At 44.7% G+C, this 18,171-nt stretch overlaps 1 protein-coding gene across 1 annotated transcript in view; it reads right to left on the minus strand.

Moving 5' to 3' along the window:
* The window catches only part of COG5 (component of oligomeric golgi complex 5), a 1,241,975-nt gene that overhangs the window by 323,859 nt on the left and 899,945 nt on the right, over positions 1-18,171 (minus strand). Inside the window, exon 11 of the mRNA XM_086929720.1 lies at positions 12,117-12,198. Within this exon, the coding sequence (XP_086785846.1) occupies positions 12,117-12,198 (82 nt within the window). The remainder of the gene's footprint in view (positions 1-12,116; positions 12,199-18,171) is intronic.

Below are 18,171 nucleotides of genomic sequence, written 5' to 3' on the forward strand. Positions count from 1 at the left end.
GCCTCCTCACCCACCCTCAGGAAACATAGGGGATTAGGATACGTCTCCCGTACCCACTTATAACTAGTAATTTAATTTACGAAGCACAAAATGGCGAATTCCCGTTTCGCTACCAGTTCGCGGCCGCGCTTCTACCGTGAAAAATCATTTTTTTTTTATTTTCCCCACGGGACCCTTTAATAACCCCAACAACATTCCTAGGAGGTCAAGAGGGGGATACCTTGCCCCCTTTCATTAAATTCCCCCTTCGTTTTCCACCTCTTCTTCTCTCTCGATCCTACCGAGAGACAAGATGGCGTCCGCTCCGGACTGTTTAGAATGTTGACAGACACCGGAGAGCCAATCAGCTTTCTGCGCGCAAAGTTCCGATAAGCGAAAAGTAAGCGGACCGGATCGCTGCCCAGAGCGCTGTTACAGATATATATCTTGGTTTGAACGTTAATTTCTCAAAAACTACTGGAGCACATATATTGAGACCTAGCAAAGGCACATCGGGCTAACAGTCCCTACAATTTTGCCAAGTTTCGTGCAAATCCATTCAGCCGTTCGAGCTAAAAGTGAGTCCAACCGCCCTATGGAAAACTCAATGCAAAAAACGCGTTTTGGGACCCCCCTTTTTTCTCAGCCCCCCCTTGACGAAACCCCACCAAATTTTCAGGAGCTGCTCAGAAACAAAATGTGCCATTTTCCTGAAAATTTCAGCCGATTCCATCCACAAACGCCAAAGTTATTAGACATAGAATTTTCAAAAGTCCCATAGGGAATTTATCCTAACTATATATACCTACTGGCGAACGCCAGTAGGTAATATATATATATATATATGATTTTATGTTAATTATCTTTTTATTAATAGTTTTAGATGTTTTCTACATTTATGGGGATTACTCATATTTGTGATGTGTTTGAAATCAAGTATTTTCCCTACCTCTGCTTAGACTGCAGAAGTAATAGTCAAATTAGCAGCTCAACACTTTCCCTACTGTTGCGCTGTTTTGAGAAGGAATAGTAAATTTACCCCCCTCTGAAGTTCAACTCTTTCACTACTGTTGCACAGACTGGAGTAAGAATAGTAAACTTTATCCTTCCAAAGTCCAAACCTTTTCCTACTGTTGTGCTGTTTTAAGTGCGAATAGTAAACTTTATCCAATGCTTTCCCTACTGTTACTTTGTTTTGAGCATGAATACTAAATTTAACTTCTGCAAAGTCCAACAGTATCCCTACTTTTGTGTAGACTGGAGTGGGAATAGTAAATTTCACCCCTTCAAAGTGCAATGCTTTCCCTACTGTTGCTTAGACTGGAGTGGCAATAGTAAATTTCACCCCTCTGAAGTCCACAGTGTTCCCTGCTGTTGTGTAGACTGGAGTAAGAATAGTAAATTTCACCTCTTCGAAGTCCAACACTTTCTATACTGTTGCACTTACTAGAGTAGGAATAGTAAATCTAACTCCTCCAACATCCAACACTTTCCCGGTTATTGCACACTAAAGGGAGAACAGTATATTTAATTTTCTTAAACTCCAATAGTTATTACAATATTGGTTAAATAGATTTTATAGCCTTAAAACTTTTTTAAATATATTTTATATTTGTGTAACGGGGCCGGGTCGGGTTGCCGAGAGGACTGGTGGATTCCTGATTGTGCCCCTTCTACTCCGCAGACTGCAACTCCAAGGGGCGACTGGGACGTGGAGCAAACCGAAGAAACGTCCACAGCCCCCTTTAAGTGGGCGTATGATGACTTCCAGGAGGACCCGCCTACCACTGACGTCGACGATCCTGGATGGGTGAAAACAGGGGAAGCCCTGTACGCGGCGTGTGACGTCATCGGCGAGCCGAGGGACAGAGGACGCGAGGAGCACCGAACGGAGGAAGAAGACGAAGGAGAAAACGGAAGGCGAAAAGAAGAAGGAAAGCCAGGAGGCCAACGACCCTGTGCTCCGCCGTGCCACGCTCCCGAGGGAGGAGTGTGGCTTAGCCAGGTACGGCGGCGTTGGGCGGCTTGGGTGGGGAGAAAGAGTGCCCCGTGTGAATAGTTTACAAAGCCCCTGTGTGTGCCTAACCTCTGTGTTTCCCGTTCCCTCCCTTTACCTCATACCCGTACTCGAACCGCACCTACCCCGCAGTTCCTCACTCTTCCCTCCCGTATGTTCACCGAATCACTAGCGTGTTTGTAATATACACTGGTGTCCCTCACAATCACGGGAAACCCTTGGGTGCAGACGCTTGTTAGGCAAAACGACTAACGGCCTCCCTCTGTCCATTTTCTCCCTTCCATGTGGCTGCACCGGGGAGAGTAACGCCGGGGACTGAACCTTGCCTGAAGGATCTACAATTCGCTTCCCAAGAAGAAACCACTCGTCCTGCACCTCCCTCTGAACATTGGGGACTTTCCATATCTGTTGCCCTGCGTGCCCCGAAGACCACCACCACGGATAAAATAGAGTTTGCGAGGGAGAGACTAACGTTCCGTACAAGACGCACCTTAAAAATAAAACCGAGTTTAAAAAGATCTACGGGTCAAGTGTCTGTTGAGCCAACTGTTGTCACCACCCCAAGCGTCCCAAGCCCCCCTACCCTGGTTACATTGGTGTCAGAAGTGGGATTCAGCCCCTCCACTCAAACAGTTGCCATGGAACAAGTGGTTCAACAACTTATTGAAGGCCAACAGAAACTGGAATGGGCTATCAGCCAACAAATGACGGCTGCGGACGCTGACCGGGACATGTTCAAAAATACCATTACTGCCCAACTCGAGGGGTTACACAAGGTAGTACAGAACCCCGGAGTGCCTACCCCAACAGAGCGGCGGGGATTTGGACCCCATCCCTCAAGAATGCAGTTGCAAAAATACGTGCCCGGGGAAGATCCCGACGCGTTCCTTCTTAACTTTGAACGAACAGCCAGAGCATGTGGATGGCCCGAGGACAAGTGGCCGTTTTTCCTGGCCCCCTTACTGTCTGGTGAGGCGCAAGCAGCCTACCAGGTAGCCAACCATGCGGAAATAACCCCGTATGTGACCATCAAGGCAGTGATCCTGGACCATCGGGGGCTAGACGCAGAGGCCTACAGACTACGCTTCAGGAAAGAAAAGGGGATAGCTGGGGAACACCCCAAGACATTATACTTGCGGTTAAAGATGGCCGCCGACAAATGGCTGAAACCAGAGAGCAGGAGCAAAGAGGAAGTAATGTCCAGCATATACCTGGAACAGTTCATGGAAGCCTTGCCTTATGGCACTCAGCGGTGGCTCAGACAACATTCAGGCCTTACCGCTGACCAGGCCATTGAGATGGCATCGAACTAAACAGAGCAATGCCACGGGCCTTCCCTTGGGATACGGACAAAGGCAACAAAGGACCTATGGGGTTGGCAAAACCAGATAAAAAACCAAAACCAGTACCAGAACCGTTGAAAACACGCCCCATAAGATATGAGCCTCCATCCCAAAGAGGTCCTCAATGCTTTGACTGTGGAGAGTGGGGACACATAGCTAGAATGTGTCCCCGGAAACGATCAACCGAGGAACCTATGGAGGTCGGCTACATACCGAAAGCCGTAATGTATACAGCGGAGATGGGACCCTCCTTCTACGCAAGGGTAATAGTGAACAGTAAATGCATAAAAGCCCTTCTAGACTCCGGTTGTAAACAATCGGTCATAAAAAAACTGCATGTACTACCCTCTCAGGTGGGCCCTGATCTACTGGTACACATTAGATGTGTACATGGAGACGTGAAACCTTATCCGGTGGCTCATCTTACTCTTAAGCCCCTGGGTGGAGAGTCTTGTGTGGTGAAGGTAGGGGTGGTAGAGTCGTTGCCCGAAGATCTAATCCTGGCGTTGGATAATCCTGACTTTTTGAACATCTTCCGCAAGCAGTTGGAACTACCAAGAGAAGCATTTATCACAACCGATCCTTGGGAGATAGATCGGAGTTTCAAATTTGCGCAGAGTAATGACCCAACGCTCCTGAATGCATGGGAGGCAGCCCATGTAAACGAAACCACACCGTCCCAAGGGTATCCCAGATTCAGGATCATCAATGAACCGTTGTACAGGGAAGGAAAGGCAGGTGACTCCCCTCAATTAGTAGTCCCAAAAGACTTTAGGGAACAGATTTTGTTCTATGCCCATACCCACCTAACAGCAGGACATAGCGGGGCAGAAAAGACCCTACAAAACATCACAAGATTGTTCTTTTGGCCTGGCATTTATAAAACCTCAGAAGAATACTGTCGACAGTGTGAGGTGTGCCAAAAGAAAAACATGAGTAGACCTCCAGCGGTACCCTTCCAACCGTTAACTATCATTGGTAATCCCTTCGAAAGAGTGGGAATGGACCTCATTGGTCCCCTGCCTCGTACCTCCAGAGGACACACCTATGCTCTTGTTGTTGTCGATTATAACACTAGGTTTCCAGAAGCTTTTGCTCTCAGTGCTCCGACAACACGGAATGTAGCGGATAAATTAATCGAATTGTTTTCAAGGGTGGGGTTCCCGAGGGAGATCCTCACAGATCAGGAGATGCCCTTTGTGTCAAAAATGATGGCAGAAGTTTGTAAGACCCTGGAACTGAAACACATACGCACCTCGGCCTACCATCCACAAACGGATGGGTTGGTTGAGAGATACAACCGTACTCTCAAATCCACGTTAAAGAAAATGTTGACTGCCGAAAACAAAGACTGGGACAAGTTGTTACCCTTGGCTCTCTACGTGTTGCGGGCCCAGGTACAGAGTAGCTTGGGGTACTCCCCGTTTGAGTTGTTATATGGTCGACAATCTAGGTCGCTCTTGGAAATTACGAAAGAGGCCTGGGAAAAAGAAGGGGAGGCAGAACAGAGGTCGCTATTGGAATATACCAATCAGTTGAAATCCCGGCTGGGTAAACTCAGGGACCTGGCATATTCCAACCTGGAGAGATCCCAGGAGAATCAGAGACACCTATATGACAAAGGGAAAAAATGGCGGACGTTGAACAAGGGGGATTGGGCATTAGTGCTTCTCCCGTCGTCCAGCCAAAAATGCAGAAGTGAGTGGAAGGGACCATACAAGGTCATGGAGACCATAGGTAAAACAACCTATCTGGTTCAAATCACCCCGGGAAGGCAACAAACCTTCCATATCAATTTGTTAAAGAAATGGATAGGTCCACCACCCATTGCGGCGAACTTGACGTTACCGTCAAGAGACGAGGGTACTACCCTCGAGAAGCTGCCCATTAATCCTGAATTGACAGAAACTGAAAAGGAAGAGCTCATGCAAACTCTACAACGGTTTGCACCGATGTTTTCGGACGTGCCAGGTCACACCCATTTAGCTGAGCACTGTATAGAAACTGAACCTGGCAAGGTAGTGAAGCAAAGGGCCTACCGTATTCCGGCTGCCAGGAGAGCCGACATAAAAAAAGAGGTCATGGACATGTTACAGCTAGGGGTCATCCGACCGTCACGTAGCAACTGGGCGTCACCAATAGTGATGGTTCCAAAACCGGATGGGTCCACCCGGTTCTGTATGGACTTTCGCGCCTTGAACGCCATCTCTTCATTTGATGCCTTTCCGATACCACGAGTTGATGAACTCATCGAAAGAATTGGAGAGGCCAGATATATCACAACTCTGGACTTGACTAAGGGGTACTGGCAGGTTCCCCTGCGAGAAACAGACAGGCACAAAACAGCGTTTGCCACTGATGATGGGTTGTTCGAGTTTACAGTACTCCCTTTTGGGCTCCATGGAGCCCCGGCTACATTTCAAAGACTTATGAACACTGTATTGGCTCCCCACATCAAGTACAGTTCAGTGTACTTGGATGACATTGTCATCTTTAGCAAGACCTGGAAGGACCATCTTGACCACATAGCCAGCATCTTACGGGCCCTACAAAAGGCAGGCCTGCACATAAACTCTAAAAAATCAAGGGCGGCCTTTCCCAGAGTGAAGTATTTGGGATTCATGTTGGGAGAGGGGGTCATCGCTCCTCAGGAGGAGAAGATAAGAGCTATCACCAGTACACCCTTTCCAACCACAAAAAAAGTTCTTCGTGCGTTCCTAGGTCTAATAGGATATTACCAGCGGTTTGTCATGAATTTTGCAGAGACCGCAGCTCCCTTGACAGACCTTCTGAAAAACAATTCCAAAAACAACCTAGGGAAGAGTCCTTCTAGAGAGGCCTGCTTAGCCTTCGAACAATTAAAAGCAGCGATCACATCCAGCCCCGTCCTGATTCCACCGGACTTTAACAAAGCCTTCTCCCTGGCCACTGACGCCTCGGACATAGGAATAGGGGCAGTGTTGTCGCAAACGGGTGAAGATGGGCTGGAACACCCCATTCTCTTTATCAGTCGTAAGCTACACCCGAGACAATGTAAATACCCCACGGTTGAAAAGGAATGCCTGGCGATCCGCTGGTCAGTGGACAAATTGAGGTACTACCTGGAGGGGAAAACATTTACGCTGTTTTCGGACCATGCTCCACTACAGTGGATGCAGAAAAACATGTCACAAAACTCCAGGGTATTGAGGTGGTTTCTGTTCCTACAGCCATTTTCATTCCACATAGTTCATAGGAGAGGAGTCCACAATGGCAATGCGGACTACCTGTCGAGATCGCCCATTCTCCCCGATCGGGAGAATCCTAGGGGGGAGCAGTGTAACGGGGCCGGGTCGGGTTGCAGAGAGGACTGGTGGATTCCTGATTGTGCCCCTTCTACTCCACAGACTGCAACTCCAAGGGGCGACTGGGACGTGGAGCAAACCGAAGAAACGTCCACAGCCCCCTTTAAGTGGGCGTATGATGACTTCCAGGAGGACCCGCCTACCACTGACGTCGACGATCCTGGATGGGTGAAAACAGGGGAAGCCCTGGACGCGGCGTGTGACGTCATCGGCGAGCCAAGGGACAGAGGACGCGAGGAGCACCGAACGGAGGAAGAAGACGAAGGAGAAAACGGAAGGCGAAAAGAAGAAGGAAAGCCAGGAGGCCAACGACCCTGTGCTCCGCCGTGCCACGCTCCAGAGGGAGGAGTGTGGCTTAGCCAGGTACGGCGGCGTTGGGCGGCTTGGGTGGGGAGAAAGAGTGCCCCGTGTGAATAGTTTACAAAGCCCCTGTGTGTGCCTAACCTCTGTGTTTCCCGTTCCCTCCCTTTACCTCATACCCGTACCCGAACCGCACCTACCCCGCAGTTCCTCACTCTTCCCTCCTGTATGTTCACCGAATCACTAGCGTGTTTGTAATATACACTGGTGTCCCTCACAATCACGGGAAACCCTTGGGTGCAGACGCTTGTCAGGCAAAACGACTAACGGCCTCCCTCTGTCCATTTTCTCCCTTCCATGTGGCTGCACCGGGGAGAGTAACGCCGGGGACTGAACCTTGCCTGAAGGATCTGCAATTCGCTTCCCAAGAAGAAACCACTCGTCCTGCACCTCCCTCTGAACATTGGGGACTTTCCATATCTGTTGCCCTGCGTGCCCCGAAGACCACCACCACGGATAAAATAGAGTTTGCGAGGGAGAGACTAACGTTCCGTACAAGACGCACCTTAAAAATAAAACCGAGTTTAAAAAGATATACGGGTCAAGTGTCTGTTGAGCCAACTGTTGTCACCACCCCAAGCGTCCCAAGCCCCCCTACCCCGGTTACAATTTGTTTTTATTTTTAAATTTCGTTCGTACTTTTTGCAAATGTGTTTCGTTTGATTTTTCAATTTTTAATATTTTATTTAGTGTCTACATTAATTCATATATTTTTTTCTTATGCACTTGTTTGTATTGTGTATGTTATATATGTATATGAATAGTATAACAATGAATAGAAATATTTATTTTACATTAAAATAATGTTATTATTTTTAATGTATTACTCCGAAGAAATATAAGTATATATTCAAATAAAAATGTAAATGATAAAAATATGATGTAAACTGTTTAATAATTATATTATATATTATATATATATATATATATCATGCTAAACTATATTTATTCATATATACAAATAAACACACATATGTGTTTGTGTGTTTATATAATTATATAAAGCAATAAATATTAGTGAAATATATTTAAGTTACATTATATGAAATGTATATATAAAAATATATAATATTTACTACTTTAGACTATTTATTTTGGATGATATTAGTGTCAACTGTATTTAAAAAAAATATTTTGTACCTGAGATTATAAGTGCAGGAGCACGATTAACGAGAGAAGAAAACAGTGTTCCTTATTTTCAAACCATCTTTAACTCTTGTTGCATTATGTCGAATGCCACATAGCAACATACTATTATACTGTAATACCCTAATCTAAATAGTGGTATGACCGCCAAGCACTGTTAATCTTCTTAATTGTTTTACTGCATTACACAGGGATGTAAAATTCCAAAAGTTAATAAAAAATAGTTTACAAAAAAATAAAAGTATAGGAACACAACATATTTGGGTAAACGATATTTATGACACAATATTTTAGTCAAATACATTGTTTACCACGATATTGTGTCAGTGATCCGGTTCGAAACACCATATATATACATATATATATATATATATTTATATCTCAACTACATGTTTTTGAATCTGGCGCGTTTTGCACATTGTATGCTATAAATGTTAATAGTGGTCCATACCCCCGCCAACAGTGAGCAAGCACGTCTTGTCTGAAACGCGTCTGTTTGGCATTTTCACCCTGCACTTGAAATCTTAATAAAGCGGAAAATAACCAAAGACTGGCTCTGGGCGTATTTCTGTGTCTACGCGCTGGGTTCTGTGCTTGGATCTATGACACGGCTACCGGCTGGATTGTGATATATATATTTATATTACCTACTGGCGGTCGCCAGTACGTAGTTATAGTTAGGACCTAGTTTCCATAGGAAATCCACAACATTTTATTTGGAATAACTTTGGCGCAGGTTGACGAATCTTCGCGAAATTCTCCAAGAAGATGGCCCGCTCCGCCCCTGAAAGTTTCGGGGTGATTCGTGAAGCGGGGGCTGAGAAAAAAGGGGGGTCCGAAAACGTGTTTTCCCCATGCAATTTTCCATAGGGACCGTTAGACACGGCTACAGCCCGAACTGCTGAACAGAATTACACCAAATTTGGCAAAAAGGTAGAGTTTGGTCCGTAGATTGTGCTTTTTGTTAAATGGTGTAAATCCATTCAGTAGTCCCTGAGAAAATTAAAAGTAAAATCATAGATATATATGCGAAGTTGTTTCGTACGAGTACTGTCCTAGGCCTTTTCGCGTACCATTACGAGCACGAGCTGCATGCTAATTGGTTGTAAACTGTCTGTCAACACTCCAAACCAGGAAGTGTTGGCAGCCACAAGAAAACAGAAAACGAAATGTGAAAAGGGGGCAGGGTAGAAACACCCTGACCCCCTAGGCCTGCTTAGGGGGTCCATCAGTGATGTCACTGACCATGTCATGAGCAATGTAATATGTGACATCATCAGCAGTGCATTTTGGGCGCGCGAGTAATAGTTAGCTGAACTAACTATAACGGGGGAATTTCAATGGTTTTGTATGAGTGAAATGTCCAGCTAACTATAACATGTGTGAAACCTATGGTTTTTTCAGTGAAAATATATATATATATATATATATATATATATATATATATATATATATATATATATATATATATATATATATATATATATATATATATATATATATATATATATATATATATATATATATATATATATCAAGTCTTGCCAAACTTATCCGATAAGAAGAAGGCGCTGACACCATGAATCTGAATCCAAACTCGATTTATTCACTCAATGTCTGCTTAGACGCGTTTCGGCGTTGCCGCCTTGTTCACTATATATATATAGTTCAAGGGCGGGGAAAATGAGACGCACACAGTATTTCAGATTTGCAGGCAGCAATTTATTCACAGCGTGAGGCACCTGACTCGTTTCGTTTAGGACTTTAAACTTTTTCAAAGGTATTGCCTCAGTCCATGCAGGTTGGATTGTGGGTTCAGGTGATTTTGTTCACATTATTGCCCCGCCTCTGATGACTCTGGAGGTTCGCTGAGCATATACATATACACAAGACTCCGTGGTAGTCAGTCCTATGGGGGCGCAACATTGAAAAGAAAAGAAAAAAGTAAATGCCAGTCAGCATATTTAATTATGCATCTATATATTTTGGCTGTTAAGAAGGCCTGTGGGAGCTAGGTATCCCAACTAGACCCAAGTATATATTTTTTGAAAGCTGGACATAGGCTAGAGGACTAAGAACCTTATTACGAGTGCTGCGATGGACCGCTGTACTAGTGGCGGAGGTCTGACCACAGCCACACAGCTGCCCCGCAGTATCATGAGTGTGGCGGTCGGACCGTCACAGGACCACTGCGTCTTCCGGGGATCTAGTATCCCACAGCGGTCGCGAAGAGGTCTGGAGCAGGAATACACTGCTGATGCCACTGCGCAACGGCGAAGTATATTGTGAGTTGCCTGTCCACCGCCCTTTTTATGGCAGTGAGCACACCATGTAAAGGGTGGCGGAGAGGCAACTAATTGGGCCCTATCAGGCCCCTTGTGCCGCTCCTCGGCCTGGGGGGGTGCATGTAGGGGGGCAATTGTTGTGCCTCTCTGTAATTGCATCCCTGTTCCTGCATGGTGTGCATGCCAAACCATGCAAGAACGTGCTGCAGGTGTTGCCACAGCGGCGGGCTGCATGCCAGGCTCTCCTATGAGCCTAACAGCCCACCGCTGTGAGAATGCTACACCACCCCCCGCCATGGTTTACAATGATAATCCTGTGGGTGGGCGCACCACAGCTCTGGCGGTCTGCTTGTGGACGGCGCAGTGGCGGCGCTGCAGGAGGACCGCCACACTAGTAACAATGCCTTAAGTACCTGAGTCCTGTAATGGCAGCATTTTTCCTCATGCAGGCAGCCAATCAGAGCCTTGGTCCCTCTGGAGCAAGAAGGCCAAGGGTAAAAAAAGCCCCCTGGGTCAATAAGGCTCTATTTGTTTAAATTGGGTTTGAGGGACGCTGGCGATATAGAAATATTTTTGAACATTTATATTTCAAAAACAACTGAACGGATTTACACCAAATCACAAAAAGCATGCTTTCTGGACCCAGATCTAGCTTCCTCCAAATGTGGTATAATTCATTTTGGCAGTTTTTGCGGTAGCACTGCCTACACAGTGATGTAAAATGCATGGGGAGACTTGGTTTTGTGAACCCATTTTTCCCCGGGCTCTGCTTGATGTACCACCCCAAAACTTTCCAGAAATGAGCGGAGGTGGACAAACATGGTTTTGGAAAGGTTGGTGAAGATTCTTCAAATGGTGTCAAAGTTATGAGCAAACCAAAAAATGCTCTCCCTATGGAAACGTAGACCTAAATATAACTATCCAGTGGATACTGCACAAGTTTTTGTTAACTCAATTAACTATAACTCGTGTACCCGCCAGGCACAGTTTTCTCATCAATAATTTCATTAGAAATGTTGCAGTAATATTTTCAATGACATCATAGAACATGCCATGAGTGATAGATTATGTGGGTTAATTCGCACTGCATGGCAAGGGTGTGAGTTACCTTTGAGAATGAGTTATAGTTACTTGAGATAACTTTGGTGAATTTCAGTGGCTTTGTTGGTTTAAAAAAGTATGTTTTAACTCTTCACCTAACAACAGCATCCCTTTAACATTTTTTTTTCAGCACATTTCTATGCTTTTTTGTGTAAAACGCCAACCCACGCTTCACAAACTACATTCGGCTATGCGCAGTGCTGGGCTGAATGTAGTACCTGGCCTGCGGCCAGGCCCTGCATCCTACCCATAAGGCAGCCAACCCCAAGCCACGCATGCACTTCATCCGTGCACAGCGTGGGGGCTTTGATTCAGGGGCTGGCAACAACCAACCACAAGTAGCTGTGGAGAAGCCCCAGGGTACCCGCGACCCTGACGACTTTCCAACCAGCAACCATTCTGGGTGCCAGCGAGAGCCAGCAATTTTTTTAAGTATGGCATGTGGTCCCCCTCCTCAACCCTTTATAATGCAATGCACTTAACCTTCAAAGAGGGGTAAACATTTTAAGTAAACATTTAAATTACGACATATAAGACTGACCTTGTGTCGCCTTCTGAAAATGAGAGGAGAGGATCTGCGTGACTGCATTCCAAAACCCAGAAAGAATATCCGACTGGCCCTCCTAGGAGATAAAACATTCACTGTAAACACCATTGACAGGAAAACCCAAAGTCGTATATTGTACAGAAGGCTGCAGAAATAAGAAGTTCAATACAAGCACAAACAAAAATAAATACCTTACTTCTTAAGTATTTTGGATACTCGTAGTTCCTGTCCTTCCTTCTTTACAACTTTGTGGGACACTGCGCCACAGGTTACTTCTGTCTTGGGTGTAGCTTTCATTTTAAAAATGCCTTCTAACGGCTCACTCTACATATAAACCTCCCCCACACCACATTTTTTGAGTCACCTCCACTTTAGGTCCACCATTCTTTTTCCATTTTAACACAGACAGCACAATCTTGCTACCAGGGTTGATGCAACAAGTGTTCTTAAGGTAAGAAGGCATGAACCAAGATTAGTGAATCACAAGAAACATGTATTCATACTCTTTCAGCCCGCTCTTGTGAGTTCCCAAACTGTAGCTCCTGATTACATAAAAAGTAAAGGGTGCAAGCATACCCAGAACTAAGATTCAAGGATAAAGGTTTCTCTCACCCGGGTGTTACTGTACTATCATCTATCTTGCTACCCTAAAAAGCAATTGCCAGACTCCAAGACTTCACAGCCAGGCAGCAAGACTTTGTCTCAACTTTCGTAAGCAGAACCACACCAAACCCACCCAGAATGCAATCCACTGGCTTCTGCCGATACAGGATCAACTTCAATGTTCTAGCCACTGTCCCAAGGAGGCATACTGGGGAAAAGGTTCAGCACAGCTACAGGAGCTGGCACCTCATTACACCCAACCAGAGCCTATCGCTCAATTTCCACCCAGCAGAACACCCAATCGTCATTCAACATGATGGAATGGAGGAAGATTAATGGGCGTACAAGGACTTAAGCCTCTGGAATGCGTTTGAGTTTGAACCCCAAATCGATGTAATTCAGGAAACCTTTGAGAACTTAACTATTCAAACTTGTGTTCACTGAACTCAACACAGAACAGAGGTCTCAATCGAACAATTCCAGACACAATTAACTACTCATTTATCTGCATTCGAACTCCCTGCAATAATAATGCACTCTTCCATATCTGCCAAGCACTATGAAGTTACCGAAACTAATAAATGAATGAATGAAAAAAGACTTGTAAAGCGCAAATAATGCCAAAAGGCGTCAAAGCTCTGATAGCAGTTAGCCTTCGGATAGGAGAGAAAATAGAAAGCTAACTAATAGCCATTACAGAGTGAACAGCCAGGTCTTTAAGGCTTTACAAAATAAGGCATGAGACTGAAGACTGGAAATTGAAAGGGGAAGCGAGTTCCACAACGTGGATGCAGCCACTAAAAAAGCTCTTCTTCCCCACCTCGATTTCCTATGCCTAGAAATATTTAATAGATGTTTACCTGAGGATCAAAGTTGTCTGGAGGGAATGTAGTGTTGAAATAGATTCCTGGGTTGTTTAGGGCCTCTGTTGTCCAGGGCATCATGAACCATGCAAAGAGCCTTAAAGGTAATTCGCTTGATCACAGGAAGCCAGTGAGTTTCCAAATCCCCCCGAGACAGATAGAAATTTCAGGATGTCAAGAATCAGTCTGGCTGCAGCATTCTGGACAAGCTGCAGTTTGGCAAGGAAAGTCTTATTTATGTCCAGGTAGAGGGCATTACCGCATTCTAACCTGGACATGACAAGTGCCAAGACCACTGGTTTTCGTCCCTGTAGAGGAACGAAGGGAAACACTTTCCTCGAGGATTTAATTATCCAAAAACAGGTAGAGACTGTCCTGTTTACCAGTAAATCAAACGCTACATTTGTACCAACCAGTACTCCAAGGTTTTTTGCAAAGTCTGTTGGAGTGGGTAAGGCTCCCATCCTGTTCGGGCACCACAGATTGGACTACACAGAGGGTCGCCCACCAACGATCAAGGCCTCCGTCTTGTCCCCATTCAGTTATAGTTGGTTTCTCTACATCCATATGGCCACTGCCTGCATACAGTTTTTTAAATTGAAGGCAGTCTCATTGACGTCCCTCGAGATAGACTGAATGACTTGGGTGTCATCAGCACAGGACAGAGCTTGCAGCCCAAAATATCTAATAAGTTTCGCTAGTGGAGAGACATACAAGTTGAACAGGGTAGGGCTCATTGAAGAGCCCTGAGGCACCCCACAAGGCAACACTATGGACTCAGAGCGAAACTGATCCACCATTACCATCCATGACCTGTCACTTAGAAAAGATGTCAAGAATTTAAGTGCCAAGTCTGTGACCCCCAGCTGCTGGAGCGGCTCGACAAGCTGGGTCTGGGGATGGTATTGAAGGCAGCAGATTGGTCCAAAAGGACAAACACCGCAGCCTCTCCTGCAACCACCATGGAGCGGATGCTGTTGACTGCAGATACTAGTGCCATCTCAGTCCCCTGGTTACTCCTTAATACAAATTGAGAAGCGTCTAGGAGTTGGAATTGTTCAAGATAGTTCATAACCTGAGAGTTCAGATGTTTCTCGAGGATTTGAGTGGGTACAGGCAGCAGGGGAATAGGGCGATAATTTTTTAGTTCTGAGGGTCCAAATTTGCCTTTTTGAGTAGCGGCTTAACTACCACCTTTTCCATTTTAGAGGAAAACACCCAGATACAATAACTTTTTTCAGGGTTTGAGTAAGATTGGGAACTATATTCTTGGCTCCTAATTGCAGAACATTGGGGGGGTAAGGTTCTAGTGGGGAGCCCGATTTAACACCAAGCAGATAATGTTCTGTTTGCTGCTTTGTCAGCAAAGTAAAACACGATAAGCTTGCTGTGGGGTTGTCTTGGGCAGACAGATTCCTTTGAAAGTCAGATACTGCCTGAGACTACATTAAACGAATTTGAGAGCTTAGAGTTGTGAAAGTCCAGATCTTTGTATATATCCACCACTTTGGAATAAAAGAATTTGGCCATTCGGTCGCAGAAATCTTGGGAATTTTCTATTCGCAATGGCGCTGAGGGGAGAAATAGGAAGCTGATTAGCTTAAAAAGATATTTAGTTGAAGCAAGCTCATTGGTCAGTACCACAACTTTTCCTACTTGATGATTGCATTATATACGGCTAGCGTAGCGTTGTATGCATTTTTTCCAGGATTAAGGTAGGATTTCTGCCATGCTCGTTCCTGGCGACGACAAGCCTGTCTAAGCAGTCTGAGTCTTTATGAAAACCATGGTGCTGTGGGCGTCTTTCTTCGTAGGTGAATTATCTTAAGTGGGGCCACAATATCAATGAATGCAGTGAGCTACAAAGAAAATTCTGTGGCATCCTCATGAGCAGTCCATTTGCAATTCTTCAAGGTCTGGGATAGGGTTTCTGCACTAAGCCTTTTCCCGTTCATTTTAAGAAGTGAGTTTTTACTATCAATAGGAGATCTATGAAAGAGGACTGAGAAAAAGAGATGCAAAGCACCGTATTCTATTAGTTATTAGAAATTACGTGTTGAAAAGAGAAGTATCCTGCTTGCAACAAGTGCCTCGGAAATGACTGTAGAGATGTAAATGTTTTGAAAGGCCACGTTGCAAGACTAGATTTTGTTTAATAAGCATGAAGATTTCCAGAGACAGGTCCTCAGTAGACGGCGATCCACCTGGTAATAATAGCTTCAAATACATTTTTATCAGAGGCAAGATCATCATGTGCGACAAAAAGATTATCAGAGGTCCTAAAAAATCCAGTTACTTCCAAATACATTTTCATGGCTCTTGTCACTTCTTAATTATAAAAAGTAGGATAGGCATATGTCCTAGGCAAGTGTAAGAAAGAAAAAACAAGATGGCAATTCAATAACCTATTTTGGAGAAAAAAAACATAAAAGAACTGTCTTGGAAACAAATATGTAGCAGAAAAGGCCTGAAGCGTAACCATCTCATGGAAAATTGTATTATACCATGAAAGGTTATCTTCAATACTGGGCGGTCAAGATAATCGTATGCTATCATATAAAAAGTTTTATGATCAACAGAGATTTTACTGAGCTACAGGTTCACTAAAAGAGGGTTAGGAGTTTCCTATTCCATAGAGTAGAATTTGACCATTTCATTCTCCTAAGAATGGCACCGATTTGTCACCATCATTTCTGTGTCTGTTAAACAGCTTGTTAAAGGGAGTATCTAAAAAAGCTCTAGACATGTGATTTTTTTTAAAATCCAAGATCCTGTATCAGTACTAGATCTAGACTGGTGTGTCCAAGCATTCCTTGTGCCAGCAGGTTGGTAAGTGGGTGTCCAAAGAACATAGCACTGTGCCATGATAAACTAGACTGGGTGTAACGCAAGCCCTGCGACGGGGACGGTTGAGGGCATAGGGACAGCCCTCCAGGGGGCCCCCAATGCAGCAGGAGGTCCCTAATCATCTGAAGGCCGAGGAATATGTGTAAAAATATAGGAGATTTGGGTCCCTAATCCCATCCCACAGGATGGCCCCGTCATTTTGCATTGCACCACTGTAAAAGGAGTTGTCTCATGAAATGCATGCAATGTGGACTTCGATTTCTACGCAGGCAAGAGATCATCTCCGGCGAGTGACGAGCTTTCTGTACTAATTGCTTAGGCTTATAACTTACGTCACAGTGCGCTACATAGAAACTTTTTTCAGCTGCTAGGCAGATGCTAAACAGGACCCTACACGAAGAGTTGTATGGTCAAATGGACATCTAAACACACATTTGCTGTTACAGAGTGTTATCCCAAGAGCCGAGTTATCCTCCATACATTTTTCAAGAAATTATCTCTAGTTTGGACTCTGGAGTGTTCCAAATGTATAAAGCATCACATTAAGACCCCGGTTGCGCGCAATTAGAAGAAATGTGAAGTAGAGACAGGCTGTTGTGTTATTAAAATTGATGAAGCAGATTCTCGCCTAGATTTCCTTGTGCATATTTTGAACACAAATAATTTACAGCCTGGCCCAGGCCACTCCCACGGCTGATAGTTTAAACATGAAGAAAGCAAACGACACAGAGCATTTTATTCAACTTCAACTTGCCAAGACAATAAATAAATGCATGCCATCAAGTTTCCCGAAATTCACGTTACTCAACTTGACTTTAAGTCTGGCATTTCCTTCAAGCCCTGGTTCCAATGTAATGTAATGTTCAGTAACAATCACCCTATCAAACTAACTTAGGGAAAATACTCTTTATCCCATACGTGTTTAGCAATGATCTGTTGCCAACTGAGCAAGTACCAGTTCTAACTCCTGAAAATTCAACAGGTCTGAACTACTTGCAATGAACAGATGCAAGCGTTTGATACAGATTTTGGTAGTTTATAGGCCTAATGTTCCAAGTAGTCAAGACATAGGCAGAGGGTTCCTATCTTTCATTCCTGAAAGCGGCCAATGGGTCGCAGCCTTGAATTATGTCATTTGACAAGAACAAAGACAAAGACCAGAAGTCCCAGAAATATTGGTCATTATATGAAATCCAAGAATCTGATGTCCCCGGTGACGAGGATCGAACTGGTGACCTTAAACTGTATAAATATGTAAATGTAAATGTACATGTATTTATATAGCGCAAATCACCGACAGTACTTTGCTCAGCTTTACTGATTCAACAAAAAAGATGCCTATGCAGTAGCCCACGAGAAACGTGTACAAGAAGCATGAGACAGCCCTCTGCTTGGTTATTATTCTTCCTACAGGTTTAGCCTTAGTCTGGGAAAGCCAGCAGAACTTCACAATGTTTAACCTGTGAATTAAAGGTCTATCGCACTGAAGGACTATCTCTTTGAAGGACTGTCTCCTTTCCTGCAAGTGGTGCAGGCATTTGCGTGCCAGAAGGAGGAATCTGGTCTAGTGGGAAAAAAGTAAGGACGAGCTCAAGGAAAGAACTTGCAGGGGGCAGATCAACAGCCAGAGCCTGCCCCAGATCCACTAGGTTAACATAGCACAGCTGCCCAAAGGGAGGTAATAATAACCCCCGAGTATTAGAGCTATTCTGCCGCCTTCATCATCCTCAATTTAC

This window comes from Lissotriton vulgaris, chromosome 1_1, assembly GCF_964263255.1.
Source record: "Lissotriton vulgaris chromosome 1_1, aLisVul1.2, whole genome shotgun sequence".
Lineage (NCBI taxonomy): Eukaryota > Metazoa > Chordata > Amphibia > Caudata > Salamandridae > Lissotriton > Lissotriton vulgaris.